Genomic DNA, 18,977 nt, shown 5'->3' on the forward strand with positions numbered 1-18,977 from the left:
TCTACATTAGCATGAGCTACATGGCCACTCAACGCTAAATGTCAAAACTGTCCAGTCTTCACTTGACGTGTTCATGAAATCGTTTGTAAATGTATACGTTATAATGAAACCGTGAACTATACCATGCATAATTTTCTTTTTGTTATAACTCTGGCGCCATTGCCAAACAATACCATTCATTATCTTCTTTGTAAATAGACATTAGCATAAAACACTATTGTTCGACAAAAACTCCCAGCTTCTAAGACTTTTTGCTACAAACACCTGCTAACTCATATGTTTCGCGCAAAATTAAATTTGAGCTAGGATTCATTAGTTTTGTGGATTTTTTTTCAAGTTTGTAACAAGATGTGTTTGTGAAACACTATGTCCCCCCATATATTTGACATTTGACCTTGAAGGATGACCTTGACCTTTCACTACTAAGAATGTGCAGCTCTATGAGACACACATGTATGCCAAATATCAAGTTGCTATTTTCAATATTGCAAAAGTTATGACCAATGTTAAAGTTTGACGCAAACAAACCTACAAACCAACAAACAGACAGGGCAAGAACAATATGTCCCCCAGTATAGACTTAGGGACATAAAATGCAATCGTCATGTATTCCCAAATAGTCCTTTTAGGGATAACTTTAAAAGTCGCTAGAGTTCAAAACGGATCACACGTATTATACAATATATCTTTGCGTTGCATCAAATATTTAATGAACGAGGCTAGAGGGCGACGATTAACATATATTAAGATAAGGTTTCCTATATGGGTTTCTACTCAGTTTATTATTATCGCATATTCTTTAAATAAATAAAACAATTTGTAGAATTATAAGAAAAGCGGTAGATAATATAATTGCTCTGTAAAAGAATACGTGTGTTTCTTTCCCTAACTAAACGAAAGTAGGGTACGGAAAATATATTTAAATGGCAAGCTTAACACTTTCATCTTTAAAAAGTATACAGTACAGACTTTATCTATCGTAACATGTCATTATGTGTTTTTAAATTATAGTCATTTTGATTAATTATTTACGTGAACAATGTCTGTTTAATCCCCTGACGTAACGCTGTAATCACTTGCTTCACCTAGATGTTAACTATTTTTTTAATGTATTGAACGTTTTCGCATTGGTCATTTGTCGGTTGCGCGCATCGTTGTTATCGTGTTTGCACGTCAAAACAATGGCTTGCGTACGCCCTATCTATCAGGTATTTTACGTCCGCTAATTTAAATATTAACTATGGTCCGTTTATGCCATCATACACAACCGTTCATGACGGAACAATTAATTATTAGACTTTGGACATTTAAAATGCTCTACACGATCGCTATAACGTAAGTGCAAAATGTAATTACAGTCCAGCTCAATGCAAATACGCTGTATTTATGGTTAGTTACCAATAATCCAACAATTCGACACATCCAACAAACTGCAAACGCAAATGAATGATAATGGGTTTTGATACTTGGAATATTTTAACTACATTCATGTTTTTCACTTTGATTTAACTCTTCAATACATTCATGATTTTCCCTGAAACAGATTAAAATATAATCCAGGTGAATGATCAATATCGATGTAAAATTGGTAGTTTACTATGAAATAACCGTCCTGATTGCTGTGTTGATTGTACCACGATATGTGTTCATAATATATTTATTAAAATTGTAATAAACATAATGACAAAAAGCAACACACAGAATAAAGAGGACGCGTATATGTCTGTATGACTAGATGATGGGACATTTATTACCAATACCATTCTATGGGTACATATACACCCTTTAAAACTATATAGGATATGACAATTAAATCAACATATTGATTACTTATTGCACGATAACAATGGATAACTCACATATTAGGTAGGTGGCAACTGTAAATGAATTCTAAGTACTACACAACTTATAAGCAACGTAATCATACTCATATTAAATAACTGCTTAGTACTATGTAGAAACCCCGGCAAAATATGTGTTAACATGTACATCTATTTCATAAATAATAGTGTTTGACACGTACTTTATTCCTTTCATTTTTTTGAACAAACATATAATGTCTTCAAATCTTATAAAATACAAAGTTAATCATGCTCTACATTAAAACACATAATCCTTGTATTATTACTAAATGGTTTGAATCCACAAATATCAGTTTACCATTGGCGTGCTATTGAATATATACATATGGATAGAATCAGGTATTATATAATCAAATTATACAGGATATAAGCACAATTATTATTTAAATGCCGATAAGCACAAGGCATGATCCAGTAAAACATCAGGATATGGGCAAACTCCTTTTGTTCATTCGTAAATAGTTATATTAAGTTATTTGTATTCAATGATATATTCCGGATAGTACTGAACGTGGTCGAAGATGCAGAATATGCTCGGATTTCGGACATCATCCACGCAGCTGTCATACAGTCTGACCTGACCATCCGGTGTCCGGTCCATCTCAGGCGGCCTCCGTAATCCCTGTTGTCCTTTAGTCCAGCGTCCCACCAGTACACGACACTGCAACATAAACTTGTGACCCGTTGTAGGATCAGGCGTAGAATACCGATCCGACATATCTGCTGCCGAAGCAAAATAGGTTCCGTTGCCATATATCGCACCGACGTTTGTTCCGGCAAGACGCATGTCGAGATTGTGAGTGCAAACAGTTTGGATTATGTCCGGTTTGGTTCCGTGGAAGAGCTTCCTTTCGTTCGCGCCGATTTTTCCAATTTTCATAGAAGCCATCTGCTTGCGTTTGCTGGAATATACCAGGATACAATTGTATTAGACGCAACGCTATAAATTAGACAAAGAAAAAAATCTTCCGGTACAAACAAAGACGACGCATTTAGCATCCTTTTAAAATCACACACCGTATCAACCTATAAAGGATTTATGTATTTGATCACCAATTATTAAATATTCGGTAAAAAAAAAGATATTCACAAGAGCTGTGTTCGTGAAACACAATGCCCCATACTACATCATTTTGGAGCCATATATTTGACCTTTAACCTTGAAGGATAACCTTGATCTTGACCTTTCACCTCTGAAAATTTGCAGCTCCATGAGATACGCATGCATGCCAAATATCGAGTTGTTATCTTCAATATTGCAATTTTTTACCTTTAACCTTTGACTTTGAAGGATGACCTTGACCTTTCACAATTCAAAATATGCAGTTCCATGAGATACGCATGCATGCCAAATATCGATTTGCTATCTTCAATATTGCAAAAGTTATGAACAATGTTAAAGTTTTCGGACGGACATACATACGCCATACATTTGACTTTGACCTTGAATGACGACCTTGACCTTGACTTTTTACCACTCAAAATATGCAGCATCATGAGATACACATGTATGCCAAATATCAAGTTGCTATCTTAAATATTGCAACAGTTATGATCAAAAGTCATATATTTGACCTTCGACAATGAAGGACAACCTTGACCTTGATCTTTCACCACTCAAAATGTGCAGCTCCATGAGATACACATGCATTCCAAATATCAAGTTGCTATCTTCAATATTGCAAAAGTTATGACCAATGTTAAAGTTTTCGGACGGACGGACAGACGCCATAAATTTGACTTTGACCTTGAGAGACGACCTTGACCTTGACTTTTCACCACTCAAAATATGCAGCTCCATGATATACACATGCATGCCAAATATCAAGTTGCTATCTTAAATATTGAAACAGTTATGATCAATGTTTAAGTTTTCGGACGGACGCACATACTGAAAGACGGACTGATGAACAGTTGAACTGCTATATGCCACCCTACCGGGGGCATAAACATATATGCACATACAAATTAAAACAAACCTTAACTTAAAGAATACATACAAATAAAGGAAAAACACAACTTGATTTTCGTCACGCTTGTAGTATACTAATTATTAAGTATATCGTGCCATACGTAAACGTGAAAAAGGAAAAGGATAAACATTAATATCAAAGTAAGTGCTAGCTATCAAAGTATAGCCGCATAGCCACATATATCAGTTAAAAGATTTACCATTAATACTTACGAAAAGTAAAACTCCCAAAGATATTTGCTTTGAACTCTGCGTATACTGACGATTGTTTTGTCAAGCGTTTGAATGAACTTGCACATCACAGTAATAAATTCCTCACTATAAGTTGCAAGATCAATTTTGATTTCGTTTTGATCAGGCTTCATCATAATCCAATGGGAAGGCAAACAAGACGACGTTGCTGGTACTCCATGTCCTCCCTTTTGCTCTTTTGATCTAGATAAAAATAAAGACAAAAACGATATTTATTCCATTACGTGGATGTTAATGGTACATGTTTTTTTCTTTCAGATCCTCTTATTAAGATTGTTTGTTTGTTTGTTCCGTCCATATCTGTTTGCACGTACCGTAAATAGTTTAGTGTTTAAAATCATTTTCTAAAAGTATATCTTAACAAAGTATATTCGTTTAAAATGACTTTTTCCACTCTCTAAATAAGTATGTGTTAATTAACTTTAAACTGCTGTTAAAGTTCACTAAACAAATATGTTTGAACTTATTCGTTATTTGGTTTATGCAAAACAAACGACGTTGAGCGAACTTACAACGCTTTGGTTGGATGTTCCTTTCGTGCGAATGAATGCGACATATCGTGAATTCTTCTTTTATCCTCATAGCACGTGGAACACATGTCATAGTCGGGACAATCCCTACACTTCCAGCGGGTACCCCGTATTGGAGAGACATTGCAGACATCACATCGTTCACCTTTATGAGGCGTACCTGATGCACACAGTCAATATTATGTACGGAACCAATGAAATATTACATATGCGGATGTTTTATATGAAGCATTAACAATTGAATTGTTAGAATACCAATAAAGGAACACAAAGTTGTCATTTTGAAATGAAAACAATGGCGCATTGACTTTGTATTGATGCTTGACGAACCGTTGCCCGTGAATGTGTGTAAAATAATAATGGAACGTTATATTTATTATTATACGGGGAATAATTATGATCACGGAATCATGTTAGAATGGAAATGGGTATAACATTAGTATTTGATAGCTAGATAAACAACGATTTATTCAAACATATTGAATTCAATGATAGTGTTTTTTCTCGTAAATTGAAAAGATTGTATTGATATACAGCTTACGATAGGTATGCCCCTGACAGAAAACAACACTATTATAAATGTTAAACACTGTTTTATAAAAAACAGTTTATACTTATAACTTATAACGTTACTCTATTTGTAAGTAAGGAAGGTTGTTATAACAATACGGTACCAGATCCTTTACTGGTTGAAGGGATGCTTTTCGGTAGCGCTTGAAGTCTTCTTGTACTGGTTACCTCCACTGGAGCTCTTGAAAAAAATATGAGCCATGATCTGAGAAAACCGTGCTTCATACATGTGCCTCATGTAGGACTCTAGATTGTCATGTGGAGTCCGCTCAGGCTTATCATGGACGACACTGTTCGCGTTCATGGAATTTTAAGTTTTAAGAAAAATTCTGGTTAACGAACATCCAGTCTAGGCGGAAAGTGTCGTCCCTGATAAGCGTGTGCGGACTAAATGCAGTTCAATAAACATTAAAGCGTCGTGTGTAAATCGATCATAGTGACATAGACAAATGTGTTCGATATGACGACTGGATTTTGTTTATGTATTTTTCCCAAGTTCACTCGACAATTAAGTCGAATAAATATTTTGTTTGATTCCAATAAAAGATGGAAGACGAATTTTAAATGAGTACATTACTTTAAATATCTTCAGTTTTTATATAATTTGGAGCAAAAAACAACAAATGTATTTGCAAAACAAAATGATGAAATGCCAATGACTGGTTTGCCTGATACTCGTTTTGATCTTTGAACCTATTTCAAAATGATAACACGATCGTGTTCGTAGGCTATTGGTCTTCTTAGCTGAATGATGCGTGCGTGTATCTGTGCGTGTTTGGCTTCAAGTTGGCTCTTAAATGTTGAATTCCAAAAGGACTGTAACGTATCTGAGACCTTAACGTTCGTTTCCTGTAGTGTGTGTTTAAACACGTTATTCTATACAGATTGAAACGTAAACCTACGGTAGACTTCCAGGTAATTTAATCTGTCTAAATGAATGCGACATGGTGTGCATGATCCTTAGATCCTTAAAGCACGTGGAACACATGTCATAGTCAGGGCACTCTCTGCATTTGTAACGGATACCCACGATCGGGTCTACAGTGCAGACGTCACACCTCACACCTGTATGCACGACTCCTGAGTAAGAGAAATATGTTTAGGTTACAAATAGTAAGCCGCAATATAAATAACATTGTACAAGTTAATGGATCATTAAATTGAAGGATCATTAGTAAAAGAGACATCAATTCATTATTAATTATTATAAACTTTCAAAATTCACCCTAGATATGTCAATGCTATGCATTCAAACACAAATAATTATGTACCATACATTTACTGTCAATGTTACACGACAAATATAATTTTCATTATTAAAGATATTGCAGTATCACATTGTTCTGGCTTTTTAAAATAATAACAAAATATGGTCCTCTTTTAATTGTTTTGTATACAAATACGGTCCTCTTTTAATTGTATGTATTTTAAATAATGTCGTCTTAAAATTTTAGGTATACAAAATAAAGTCCGTGTTTTAATTTTGTGTATACAAAATAGTGTTGTCTTTTAATTGTTTGGCGCTCGTTTAATTTAATGTATATAAAATAAAATAGGTTCTCTTAATTGTACATGTACAAAATATGGTTCCTTTTAATATTCTGTATGCATATATTATAACACAATTGTTACATCGCATTATTAATATTTAATATTATAGTAAGGTGTGTTACTCATTTGAAACCATATGTCCTTATCATGAAATTAACCTTACTCATATAAAAAAACTTCAAAAATACTATGTATGTACCTGCGTGTTTCGCATCATGCATTTTCGATGAAAGTATATTATTGACCATCAGGGCTCTGCAAATAAACACATAATAATCACAATTTAAGCATCACGATTTATATATCAGCAAGTATATAAATTGGGCCTTAAGCAATACTCATTTGCACTTGATTTTTTAATTATCCTAAAATAATGTTTGTGGTTTGCTTGTGTGTTCTTTTCTCTCTTCAATACAGAGAACGATTTCACAACAGTAATTCTCGTTTAGTTAAAAACAAAAAAGGCTATACATGGGACTTCACTGTTATCTCTGCAACACAATGTTGTGTCTAAATGGCATATGTGGCACAGCGTAGACGAAGTACTGGAAGAATAAGTGTGGTCATCTGTGGTAACACTGAGGTATGTTAAGTCGGCGTTTTAATGTTTAATCTCTAGGATAAATTTGAGAATAAATAAAAACTGATTTGAACACTCAACCCAGATACAACTTTTTAATAAGAATTTACTGATATGCTGGTTGAAACACCTCGTATGACATACACTTGATAAAAATGTTACTTAAACGATGCATATGTTGTTTGTTATTGAACACATTTGATATTGATAGATGCATAAATGTATAATTATCGCATAATTTGTGTGTTGTCATTTAATATTTGATAGCAAACACAGAATCACTCGATGATGCGAGTGTGTCGATGAATGGTGTTCAAAAGCGAAGAAGAGGCCCCCATTCCCGGAATATTTAAAACTGTAAACATTTCAGTCCAAGAAGAGAATATTTTGACTATCGACACCAAAATGTGTAGCGTAGTTCGATGAAACAATAACGTACACAACTCGACGAAGTTTTCATTAAGATTTATTGTTGCTGTTTAATATTTAGCACAAACGCTTTCCAAAGTCAACAAGATATGCGAATCAACAAGCTAGATGCGAGGCCTAACGGCCCTGCGACAACACGAAAGTGAGTGTCCTATATGCCAGGCCGTCAACGTGTGTACTGACTTACTAATTTAATACAAAAAGAGTCTGGTTAAATACCCATGAAAGGGCAGAATGTAATACGTGGTGATATGCGTTATTTGAACAGGAAAAGTTAATTAACATAGGAAATGGATGTTGTATGGGCAAACTAATTAATATCTTATAATAAGGTCACACCATTAAATCGTTGTTTTTTGTAAACATAAGGCCACACCATGAAATTGTTCTTTTTGTAATGTTAAATCGATAAGGTTATTAGGCAAAATGTTTGACATGTCAAGCTTACTATAATGAGCTACAGGCATATACCTACCCCGTTGATATGGGGTTGTTAATTTTCTTAAATGAATGGTCCGTATCGTGCATCATTCTAAGATTCTTGTAACACGATGTACACATGTCGTAGTTAGGACAATCTGCGCATTTCCAGCGGGTACCACGGATGGGGCGATCTTTGCATACGTCACACCCCACACCATCATGAACAACAGCTGAGAAATAGAGAAATTATGAAATGGTAAACTGTTATATGGTACATGCACCCTTCAACAGATATGAAATAAAAAATAATGTTGTCTTTTAATTGTATGGCACTCGTTGAGTTTTATGTATAGAAAATAAAATATGTTCTCTTAATTGTCCATTTACAAAATAGGGTTCCTTTTAATATTGTGTATGCATATATTATAACACAATTGTTACATCGCAATATTTATATTTAATATTAAAGCAAGTTGTGTTACTCATTTGAAACCATATGTTCTTATCATTAAATAAACCTTACTCATATAAAAAAACTGCAAACATATAATGTATATACCTGCGTGTTTCGCATCATGCATTTGCGATGAAAGTATATTATTGACCAGCAGGGCTCTGCAAATATACACATAATAATCACAATTTAAGCATCATGATTTATATATCAGCAAGTATATAAATTGGGCCTTAAGCAATACTCATTTACACTTGATTTTGTATTATCCTAAAATAATGTTTGTGGTTTGTTTGTGTGTTATTTTCTCTCTTCAATATAGAGAACGATTCGATTTCATAACAGTAATTCTCGTTTATTTAAAAACAAGAAAGGCTATACATTGGACTTAACTGTTTTCTCTACAACACAATGTGGTGTCTAAATGTCATATGTAACATAGCGTATACGTAACATAAGAGGTAATGGAAGAATAAGTGTGGTCAACCGTGGTAACATTGAGGTATGAGTATGTAAAGTCGGCGTTTCAATGTTTAATCTCTAGGATTAATTTTTGAGTAAATAAAAACTGATTTGAACAATAAACCCATATACAACTTTATATTAAGTATGTACTTATATGTTGGTTGAAACACCTCGTATAACATACATTTGATTAAAATGTAACTTAAACGATGCATATGTTGTTGGTTATCGAACACATTTGATGGTGATATATGCATAAAAGTTTTCTTTTCACATAATTTGTGTGTTGTCATTTAATTTTTATTTGCAAACACAGCTTCACTCGATGGTGTGAGTGTGTCGATTAATGGTATTCAAAAGCGTAGAAGAGGGCCATCTCCCCTGAAATACTTAAAACTTTAAAGAGTTCATTCCAAGAAGATAATATTTTGATAATCAACACGAAAATGTGTAGCCTAGTTCGATGGAACAATAACGTACACAACTCGACTTAGTTTTTATTAAGATTTATTGTTGCTGTTTAATATTAACACAAACGCTTTCCAGAGTCCACAAAATATGCGAATCAACATGCTAAATGCGAGGCCTAACGGCCCCGCGTCAACACGAAAGTGAGTATCCTATATTCCAGGCCGTCTATGTGTGTACTGACTTATTTATTTAATACAAAAAGAGGCAGGTTAAATACCCATGAAACGGCAGTATGTAATACGTGGTGAAATGCGTTATTTGAAAGTTAATTAAAATAGGAAAGGGATGTTGTCTGGGTAAACTAATAAAAATCTTATAATAAGGTCACACCATGACATTTGTCATTTTGTAATTGTAAATCGATAAGGTTATTAGGCAAAAATGTTCTACATGTTAAGCTTACTATACTGAGCTACAGGCATATACCTACCCCGTTGATACGGGATTGTTAATTTTCTTAAATGAATGGTCCGTATCGTGCATCATTCTAAGATTCTTGTAGCACGATGTACACATGTCGTAGTTAGGACAATCTGCGCATTTCCAGCGGGTACCACGGATGGGGCGATCTTTGCATACGTCACACCCCACACCATCATGAACAACAGCTGAGAAATAGAGAAATTATGAAATGGTAAACTGTTATATGGTACATGCACCCTTCAACAGATATGAAATAAAATAGGAGTGTTATAAATGCATCTCCGCGATGCGACATTTACATGTTTAAGTCACTTTTAACTCCGGACAAATATTCAACTATAGATGTATCCTTTAAGTCACGTTGCGCATTTGCTCCTTTTAGGTGTTCTAATCATAAATTGAACATTGAACTTGGCAAGCATTTTACGTACAGCGTGAAAACCGAAAATACTTATTTTGTTTAACAAGATTTGACGTACATGTATTGGAGAACAAATTTCATTCGTTCTTTGAGTGTCCCCAGTTATTTATATAATTGGTATAACGGCCAAAGAAACGAAACGTCATTTAATATTCTAATGAGCAGCACTGATATTTATGTTATAAAACAATTAACATTCGATGATACGAAATTAATGAAAATCATTGGGAATATAAATTTACCTTGATTACAAACGTTGATATGTAATAATTTTTGTTCTAATATTTCATAGAAAGACTCTACTTTTGTCACAAAATGCAGAAAAATAATATTTTGGAGTCTCTCATATATAAATGATGGCTCTATATACGTGTGTGCACTGGTAACACGGATTTTTGAATAATTTTGAAAATACGTATTTGTTAAAGCACCAGTGTAAAACAATTATTTTAACAAGGTGGCATTTATCATTATGAAATTGTAAATGAATGCTGTATTTTTGGCCGGAGGCCTTTATTTACATGATATCTAATAAATCTTGAAATCTTGAAATATATTATATAATTGCGTCAACAAATACGATTAAAAATATCTGTTTCATCGATATTCGTTTTTGTATAATAACATGACATATTGACAACCTGTAGCCAAAGTGACACAAAACAAACATAATACCGTTAACTTATAAACACGCACACTAAAAGGGACTGAATTAAAAAACATTACAGCTCAATTTAAATAAAGATTAATTGGAATGCCATGGAATAGACGATTCCGGGAATGGACATGTCTTTTGAAGGAAAAACAGTTATATTCAGGTAGAAATGAAGCTTACCCATATAAAATCATTTTCAAATTCCATACCATATCAACCGCCATTATTTAAATGAAATTATCAACAATTGTTAAAATGGGCCAGCGTTGTTTGGAGAGAGGGGACAGCTGATTGTTTCTTAAGTGTATTGCAACCACGGATAGGGCTATTGGTACCGTTTACAACGTTGATTTTTAACTTTGTTAAAATAACGCGACCCCGCCGTATATTAGACGTGTTAGTATAGAAATATTATGTATAATATATGGTTAGTCAAGGTACACTCACACTACTGTGATTGGGTTACCTGTTTCCATCTCGAAACTATCAGAGTCACTGTCAGAGTCATTACCTGCGTCGCTGTCAGACGCACACGTGGGGCTGCTGGGAGATCCTGCATTCGTTAATATCTGCTGGAATCTGTCGATATAAAATTGGTGTTAACATACACATTCGACACATGCATTTTGTTTAGAAATGACATGATTATTCTACAATAATTTCGTAGTTACACGTGTCTTATTTATATCTCTGTATTTGACATTCTTCTAAATGTAAAATTTAATTCGGTTATGGCATTATCTTATACAATTTTGGATTGAAATTGGTTTAGAATATTCGTGAAAAAATAAGCAACTGCTGTAACAAATTTGAAGGTGTACAAGATATCGGTATAGTCGTCTTTCCACCATTGTCTCAGCATGAATAATTTAAGGGTGGTTGAATGCTTTATTTATATTCTAAAGAAATGATTGAGTGATTTCATTGTGCAAAATATTCAAACCACATATATAGCATACCAATGAGTATATAATATTATAATTTGTTATGCTGAAATAGTTGTATTATGTTAGAAGCATTTCCTATAAGCATAGTAACTTCATTCTAGGTACAACATATACAAAACGAGTTCATTTCACAAAGTGACTTTACAATTAAGCTGTGAGTATGCATGTTATTGTGCTGAATTTTTTTGATGAAAAACAGTTTTAAAGCCTCTATAATGCTCAAAAATCAACGACAATTTCGTAATATATTTCGTTAAATAAAGTTATATATAAAGAATCAGTGTTCCTTATAGGAATAGCAAAAAAAAATTGAACGTTTGATGTGCTTTGGTAACATAGATTTTTCTAGATACAAAATGCTCGTTTTTATTTATTTGTGACACAATTAATTCCATTTTAATTTCCCGCAAATATATCTATTCATGCGACACACAAACACTGACAAGATATTACCATCTGGATTTTGATTTCTTCGTCAGAATTATTAACTGTAAAAGGAAACATTTATTATACCTCTCTAATTACCCATAAAAAACTCGAAAAGTTTTAAACATTATAATTTTTATTGTATTGCCTATCAGTATTGCCTAAATGCGTTGCGTCCAGCATGTTAAACGGCAAATGATAAGCAACACCTGTATAACTCGTAACTAACTTAACAGCAAATAAGTATATCTTTTTTTAATAAACACCATTTGCTCAGTTGTGTCATATCATTCGATATATCATGATATCATTCTGGTTTTAGTTTAGTCAATGGCTTTAAGGCTGTAAATGGTATTCTGATATTATAGTCACTTTTATTAAGTTTTGTCCTATACTAATAGCTTGACAGGGTCCAATTTTAATGCATAATCATTGAAATGAGTACACGAATGGACATCTCTGAAACTTATATACAATATCATACATCTCAGAAAAAAACAACAACAAACATTTAACGTAACATGTTTTATGCCATACTATCCAAGGAACTGCTGTGAAGTATTGTCTAGCATTTATTAAACACATCAATGCAGTAATATTATTGGTTTCAAATGATTATATTAGCTTGATAAGGCCAAAAAAGGTCCGTTTCTGGTCTTCTAGGAAAAAAACAACAGCGTCGGTAGGTAGGGATTTTTTTTTTTCGGGTACTAGAATGGAAGGCTACTAAAGCTTATAATAAGAAATACATGTATATATATATATATATATATATATATATATATATATATATATATATATATATATATATATATATATATATATATGCTTTGTTTGCTTGATATTACATCTTATATGAACGAAAATGAACGAATTTAATTTTTTAAAATATTTTTTGGCGACCCCAATTAAAAGTTAAGGGTCGGCGCCGATTCGGATGACACGGTCGGGCGACCGGAAACGGACCTATTTTTTGGCCTTGTACTGAAAGCCTAAAACTATATTTGACACTAGAAATGGTGTTTCTTGATATAACCATTACTAGTACTTTGAATCTTGACGGACGATCATGCAAAGGTTCTGGGATCGACCCCGTGACCTCCTGATTGCTTGGCAGAGAGTATTAACTATACCACCAAGACTTTATTAAGCACATGTTTGGTTTTACTTTTGCAGTGGCTATCGCATCAAGACATTTACAGGAATATACAGGACGGGACATTGCGCTTCAAGTACCACTAATTTATATTGAGGATACCTCCTTATTTTAAAGTTGCATTGTAATGGATACATTGTGCTATATGTATTGACTGCTTTATGATAAAATAAGTTGTATCTCAAGTTTATAAGCGACAACACCACTTTTCGGTTACTTCATAATAACAACTATTACACTTACATATTATTAACAGGTGTATCACACTTTCTAAAAGTATGCGACATATTGTGCCACATCCATTTTTTATCGTAGCATGAGGAACACATGTCATAGTTAGGGCAGTCGTTGCACTTCCATCGAACGCCGATGATTGGACTTGCATCGCATACGTCGCATCGGACGCCATTGTGGCCAACGGCTGAAAACATAGTTACGTTGGCATAGTATTAACCATAGTGACCATAGCGACATTTATGTCGTTTGTCCTGGTTACTCATAATGTTCATAGAACAGCGAGTCTGATGAACATTAATATATAACACACTTGTTCTTTTAGAATAAAATAGGTTTTATAACCGACTGCATTGATTGTGCAACACACCGTGCTCTTCTTAATACGTTTTACCAAACTATAAACATGTTAGTCGAAATCCTTGTAAATATCAATACAACAACCACTAATTAAATAAATATTACACCACAACTGACAATTGCATTATGGATTAATTACTCAAAATTAAAATTTATAAATTAGTAATTAAAATGGGAGTTTAAAATAAACTGTTTAATGTACTCAGCGTAACCATATTGAATATTTGTCAACCTATTTCGATAGATAACATTCGCAAAAACCAGTTTTTGAGAGCATGTGCCTAAACACCTTTACATATAAATCAATTAAATGTGGGCATATTTCATTCGATAAGTTCAATTTAATCTCCGTTAAGAACTGGTGTAATAACGAAATATACGAAGCTGAAATTTGGAACTTTTGATCAGACGGATGCTACTTTATGTCAGTGCTGTGTTTACACGCCATAAATGTTATTGGTATTACAACTTTAACCCATGTATGCATAGTGGACTCTCCCATCCTTCTAAATTGTATCAATTTATTTCCAAAATGAGGGATGTCTAGTATATTTATTTCTATATTTAGAATATTTCTTACAGAAATTCCTTTCAGCAAACAGCGCAGACCCTGATGAGACGCCGCATCATGCGGCGTCTCATCAGGGTCTACGCTGTTGGCCAAGGCCTCTTTTCTAGACGCTAGGCATAAATGGGTTAACAAAAGATCGCTTTGTGCATTAATGAACGTAATACACACGCACTTATGTAAACACATATCGCCAATGAGTGCCAATGTACCTGTAGAAGTGTTATTTCTGACGTATATTGGTTCCATAAGCCTCAGACACATGCATTTATGTCGCGCTCTGTGCTAGGGGGTTAAATGTGTGTGCATAAATTGTCGTCACAGTATAGCCTGAGCAGTCCGCACAGGCTAATTAGGGACGACACTTTCCGCTTTATGATAGTTTTCGTTTAAAGAAAGTCTCTTGTTTCCAAAAATCTAGTTTCGGCGGAAAGTGGCGTCCATAATCTGCTTCTTACCTGCAGTAGCTAACGCAGCAAGTATTTCCATAATTGTGACGAGGACAACCTTGCAGTTATTCGGTCCACCAGTATTGATTTGTCTTCAATCTAACATAAACAATCAGGTCATACTTTGCATATAAGGTACCGAGCGTAAGTGGACTCATTTAGAGGCAATTCAATGTCGCGCACTTTTTAAATGCACACCATTGGTTTTGAATGATGTGACAAGCCATCTAAGTGAATCTTCCTATAGACAAAGAACATAAGTATCATTGATCTACTACCATGCATTTTTAAAAACGCATAAAGAAGTCAAGAACTTATTCTAATACTAGTGTAATGCTGTTATCAATCTTATTGCGAAACATACGATTAATTGTGAGATAATGCCAGGATATACATCGTCTATAATACCGAAAAAAGTGTTGATTTTTCATGTGCTAATGGTGATAAGGGAGACGATCAGATACTTATGTTGATTCTGTTGTAGATGATGATGTCGATGAAAGTTATCTTATGTTGCTTGTATTTTACCGCCCCTTTTGCAGATACTGAACGATCTTTAAGAAACTTATTGTGCGTAAATACACAAGTGTTACAAAAATATTTTGAAAATTTCTTGACATGAAAGTATGTCATTATGTTGATGATAAGTATGATAATGTTGTTAATATAAGTGATTTCTAAGAAGAAGAATATATGATGATGATGATAATAATGTTGATAATGATGATGATGTTGATAATGATGATGAAGATTATGATGAGGATGGGGATGATGGTGATGATGATGAGGAGGAGGAGGAGGAGGACGACGATGCTCGTATGTACTGTAAATAATCATACTATTTCCTTTCACTTATTATATGTACCAATGCATAGCACTTTTGTGCTCACCACAAAGCAAACATCGAGGTTGGGTTAACACTAAAGTGCGATGCTCCACCTCCGTGTAAATCTTTAACATGAGTGACATAGGCAGACAATTAACAAATTCTTTATACATTGTATAGTATATGGAAAGCGAAAGTATGATTAAATATCATCGCACATATAGAGCATGTAATGTATTCACTCATACGCACAAAGAGCTTATTTAAATGATGTAACACGTTATAATTAACTTTTGTAATAGCGTTTTAACGTCATACAAAATTTACAATATGTAATATCACTACTCGATGAACTTATTTTTAAAGTATGCCTTAATGTATACATGTAATCCTGATTCTTTAAAATAACATCAACAAACATACAGTAGTATAATACTTTACGCATTGACAAATATTTATGTTCAAATAATTATATAAAAAAATACACACTCACTTAAATCGCAAAGACAAAGTCCGAGGAAAACAATTTACGAAGTGTCATATAGGAAAACGAAAGCGGAAGTTAACTTGTTTCATAAGACGAAAATTAAACACTCATTTTCATATTTAATGTCAAAATTATCCGGTTCGTTCCTTAAATAAATAAACAGTTACCTTGAATTTCATTCAAATATTGTTTGTTTCAGTGATATCCAGGATGATAATTGTATCCTACATTTATGACTAGCGCCTATACCGACGCTGTTAACCCCATTCGTTCGGGAAACCGAAAGTGTGGCTATGTATCTTTTTTAGGGATTTCCCAATATCGTACATGTCTTAGTCTATGAATGAGTTTTCTACGGTCATATGAAACGCACTTAGATACATTTGTTTAACCTTATGTTCGATGATTTTCGTATATTCTCATGAACCTTTTTATAGTTTATTATTTATTACAATGGTGCTCTTTTTTGCAACATTGATGAGATAAAACATATATCCGGTTTAGTTTATGCGTGTTTGTGTGCAATCTCTTGCACGACGGTTGCATTACATTCATATGTGTGTGAGAGAGCATGGAACGACAACTCTGCATGGAATTTGGTTTGTGTGCTCTATTATTTGTATGCTCCCTGGTCGTAAAAAGGGTCTTATAGGAACTGCTTTGTCTTCCGTTCCAATTCATATTTTGATAGAATTGCATGGGAATGCGAAAAATGTCCCCGACAATCGTTTCCGTCCTTATTGATGTTAGTCGCCCGGCTTTCCGTCCTTTACACTTGCGAAATCCCATACACTTATGATCCGACTATTATGAAACTGTTTATTTGGAAATCCTTTATGGTAAACATCCGCCGGTTGTTAGTGTGATTTGCATCAATGCCCTTTAAAGGATGTATTGTCTTTTGTAGCATCAATCAAATGCAACCTTCATACCACTCTATACTTGTGTGATCTGATCTTTATAAAACTTAGTCAGAATGCTCAACGTATAATATCTATGGTAAGTCTGATTCTGGGTCACATTCGTCCAATAATGAGATCACCAGATCAAATCTTACTCAGTGGTATTAGTAAATCTTAATGAAACTTGTTCCGAATATTTATCTTCAGAATGTCTAGTCCGAATTCATGTCTGTCGCACATTTGTTCAAAACTTAATTTACCGGATCAAATTTTAGAAAAAAAAACTTGCTACCTTTATAGACGACATGTTTTTAACTTAATCTTTAGAAATATTTGTTAGAATGCTTATCTTGACAATATGTAGGTCGACTTCGAATCTGGGTCGGGTTTGTCCAAAAGCAGGCACTCAATGATCCTGTATAAAAATTGCCAACACACTAGACGCCCCATTAATGATTCAATCTTGATGAAATTTGGTCAGAATGTTTATCTCGATATTTTTAAGCCGAATTTGAATCATTAGTGTTTGTATGATTAGTTGTTATAAAAATAACATACGTATGTGTATTATCCACATTGAGATTTATTATCATATAATTATGATTATGTAAACTTGCTAAAGTGAAAAAACAAATAATGCAAGTGTAAGCATTAGCAAGCATTAACAATGTACTTAAGTTACAAAATGCTCTTAAAGAGAGGTAACATTTTATAATCGAACACACGACCCGTTCATTTAAAGAACTCGTCTGCTTGACTATCTAGTTATATGTAGGATAAGGAAATAAGTTGAAATTGCATACTATATGAGCCGCGCTATATGGAAAAGGGGTTTAAAGCATATGCGTAAAGTGTCGTCCCATATTAGCCGTTCAGTCCGCACATGCTAATAAGGGACGCCCTTTCCGCCTGAATAGAATTTTCGTCAAGAACAGTATTCCATTAAACGAAAAATACAATAAAAGCAAAAGCGGAAACTGTCGTCTCTGATTACCCCGTGCAGACTGCAAAGGCTAATCTGGTACGACCCTTTACGCTCATGCATTAAACACTCTTTTCACAAAGCGAGACTCATATTTTAATAAACGCGTTTTATTTGCAAAACTAGATTTTGAGAGATTACAACGGACTTTCTGGACCAGTTCGATTCGGTCATAAACTGTCGATTAACCTCGATTCCTTAAATGACTAGTTTGTTAAATAGCAAACAATATTGTACGACATAGCCGAACAGTTTCATTTGATTAGTCAGTCAGTCAAAAGAGGCTTTTAAACTCCTCAAAGTGTTATCTTAAACAGTATATGTCACGACATAACAGTATTCATTGTGTCTTTATTACATGGAAACCAATGAAATTTAAAAGCATATAGTCAATGTTTAACAATTCAACCGTTGGATAATTATAATTTCCTTGTGGCTACTTGCGTGATTTTGCCTTGGTTTTCTTAAATTTGAATTTCGTGTACATCTTTGCCCCGCTGTAACAACGGTAACTACGGAATCCGGATAGGGCCCAGTTGATTATAGTTTGTCGACCTTCGAGGTCGACGCGCGACATTCAAG

The 18,977-nt window shown here is 33.9% G+C and overlaps 1 protein-coding gene across 6 annotated transcripts; it reads right to left on the reverse strand.

The window, feature by feature from the left end:
- Window positions 1–1,732: 1,732 nt before the first annotated feature.
- On the reverse strand, window positions 1,733–17,015 carry LOC127831031 (uncharacterized). 6 transcript variants are annotated; one of them, XM_052356009.1, is made up of 13 exons: window positions 16,679–17,014; window positions 15,208–15,297; window positions 13,831–14,008; window positions 11,570–11,637; window positions 9,990–10,167; window positions 8,729–8,784; window positions 8,222–8,399; window positions 6,937–6,992; window positions 6,089–6,266; window positions 5,291–5,367; window positions 4,599–4,776; window positions 4,048–4,269; window positions 1,733–2,764 (listed from the first exon to the last, which is right to left on the reverse strand). In XM_052356009.1, the coding sequence occupies exons 2-13, from the start codon at window positions 15,236–15,238 to the stop codon at window positions 2,335–2,337; spliced, it is 1,830 nt and encodes a 609-aa protein (XP_052211969.1). In that variant the 5' UTR covers window positions 15,239–15,297; window positions 16,679–17,014; the 3' UTR covers window positions 1,733–2,334. The 6 variants fall into 6 exon arrangements, with proteins under 6 accessions (XP_052211969.1, XP_052211967.1, XP_052211968.1 ...); XM_052356007.1 differs by having other exon boundaries at window positions 11,525–11,637; XM_052356008.1 differs by lacking the exon at window positions 16,679–17,014 and adding an exon at window positions 16,518–16,589 and having other exon boundaries at window positions 11,525–11,637.
- Between the last annotated feature and the right edge of the window lie 1,962 nt (window positions 17,016–18,977).

The sequence above is a fragment of the Dreissena polymorpha genome, chromosome 5 (assembly GCF_020536995.1).
Source record: "Dreissena polymorpha isolate Duluth1 chromosome 5, UMN_Dpol_1.0, whole genome shotgun sequence".
Taxonomy (NCBI): Eukaryota; Metazoa; Mollusca; class Bivalvia; order Myida; family Dreissenidae; genus Dreissena; species Dreissena polymorpha.

What these genes read in the sequence shown, in the direction of transcription:
- LOC127831031 (XM_052356007.1), bottom strand. Translation starts at nt 15,238, where the DNA reads ATGGAAATACTTGCTGCGTTAGCTACTGCAG. An exon ending in GCATGATGCGAAACACGCAG is followed by an intron (nt 8,400 to 8,728) that starts GTATATACATTA and finishes TCTATTTCTCAG; the next exon opens with CTGTTGTTCATGATGGTGTG. An exon ending in AAATTACCTGGAAGTCTACC is followed by an intron (nt 5,368 to 6,088) that starts GTAGGTTTACGT and finishes ATTTTTTTCAAG; the next exon opens with AGCTCCAGTGGAGGTAACCA.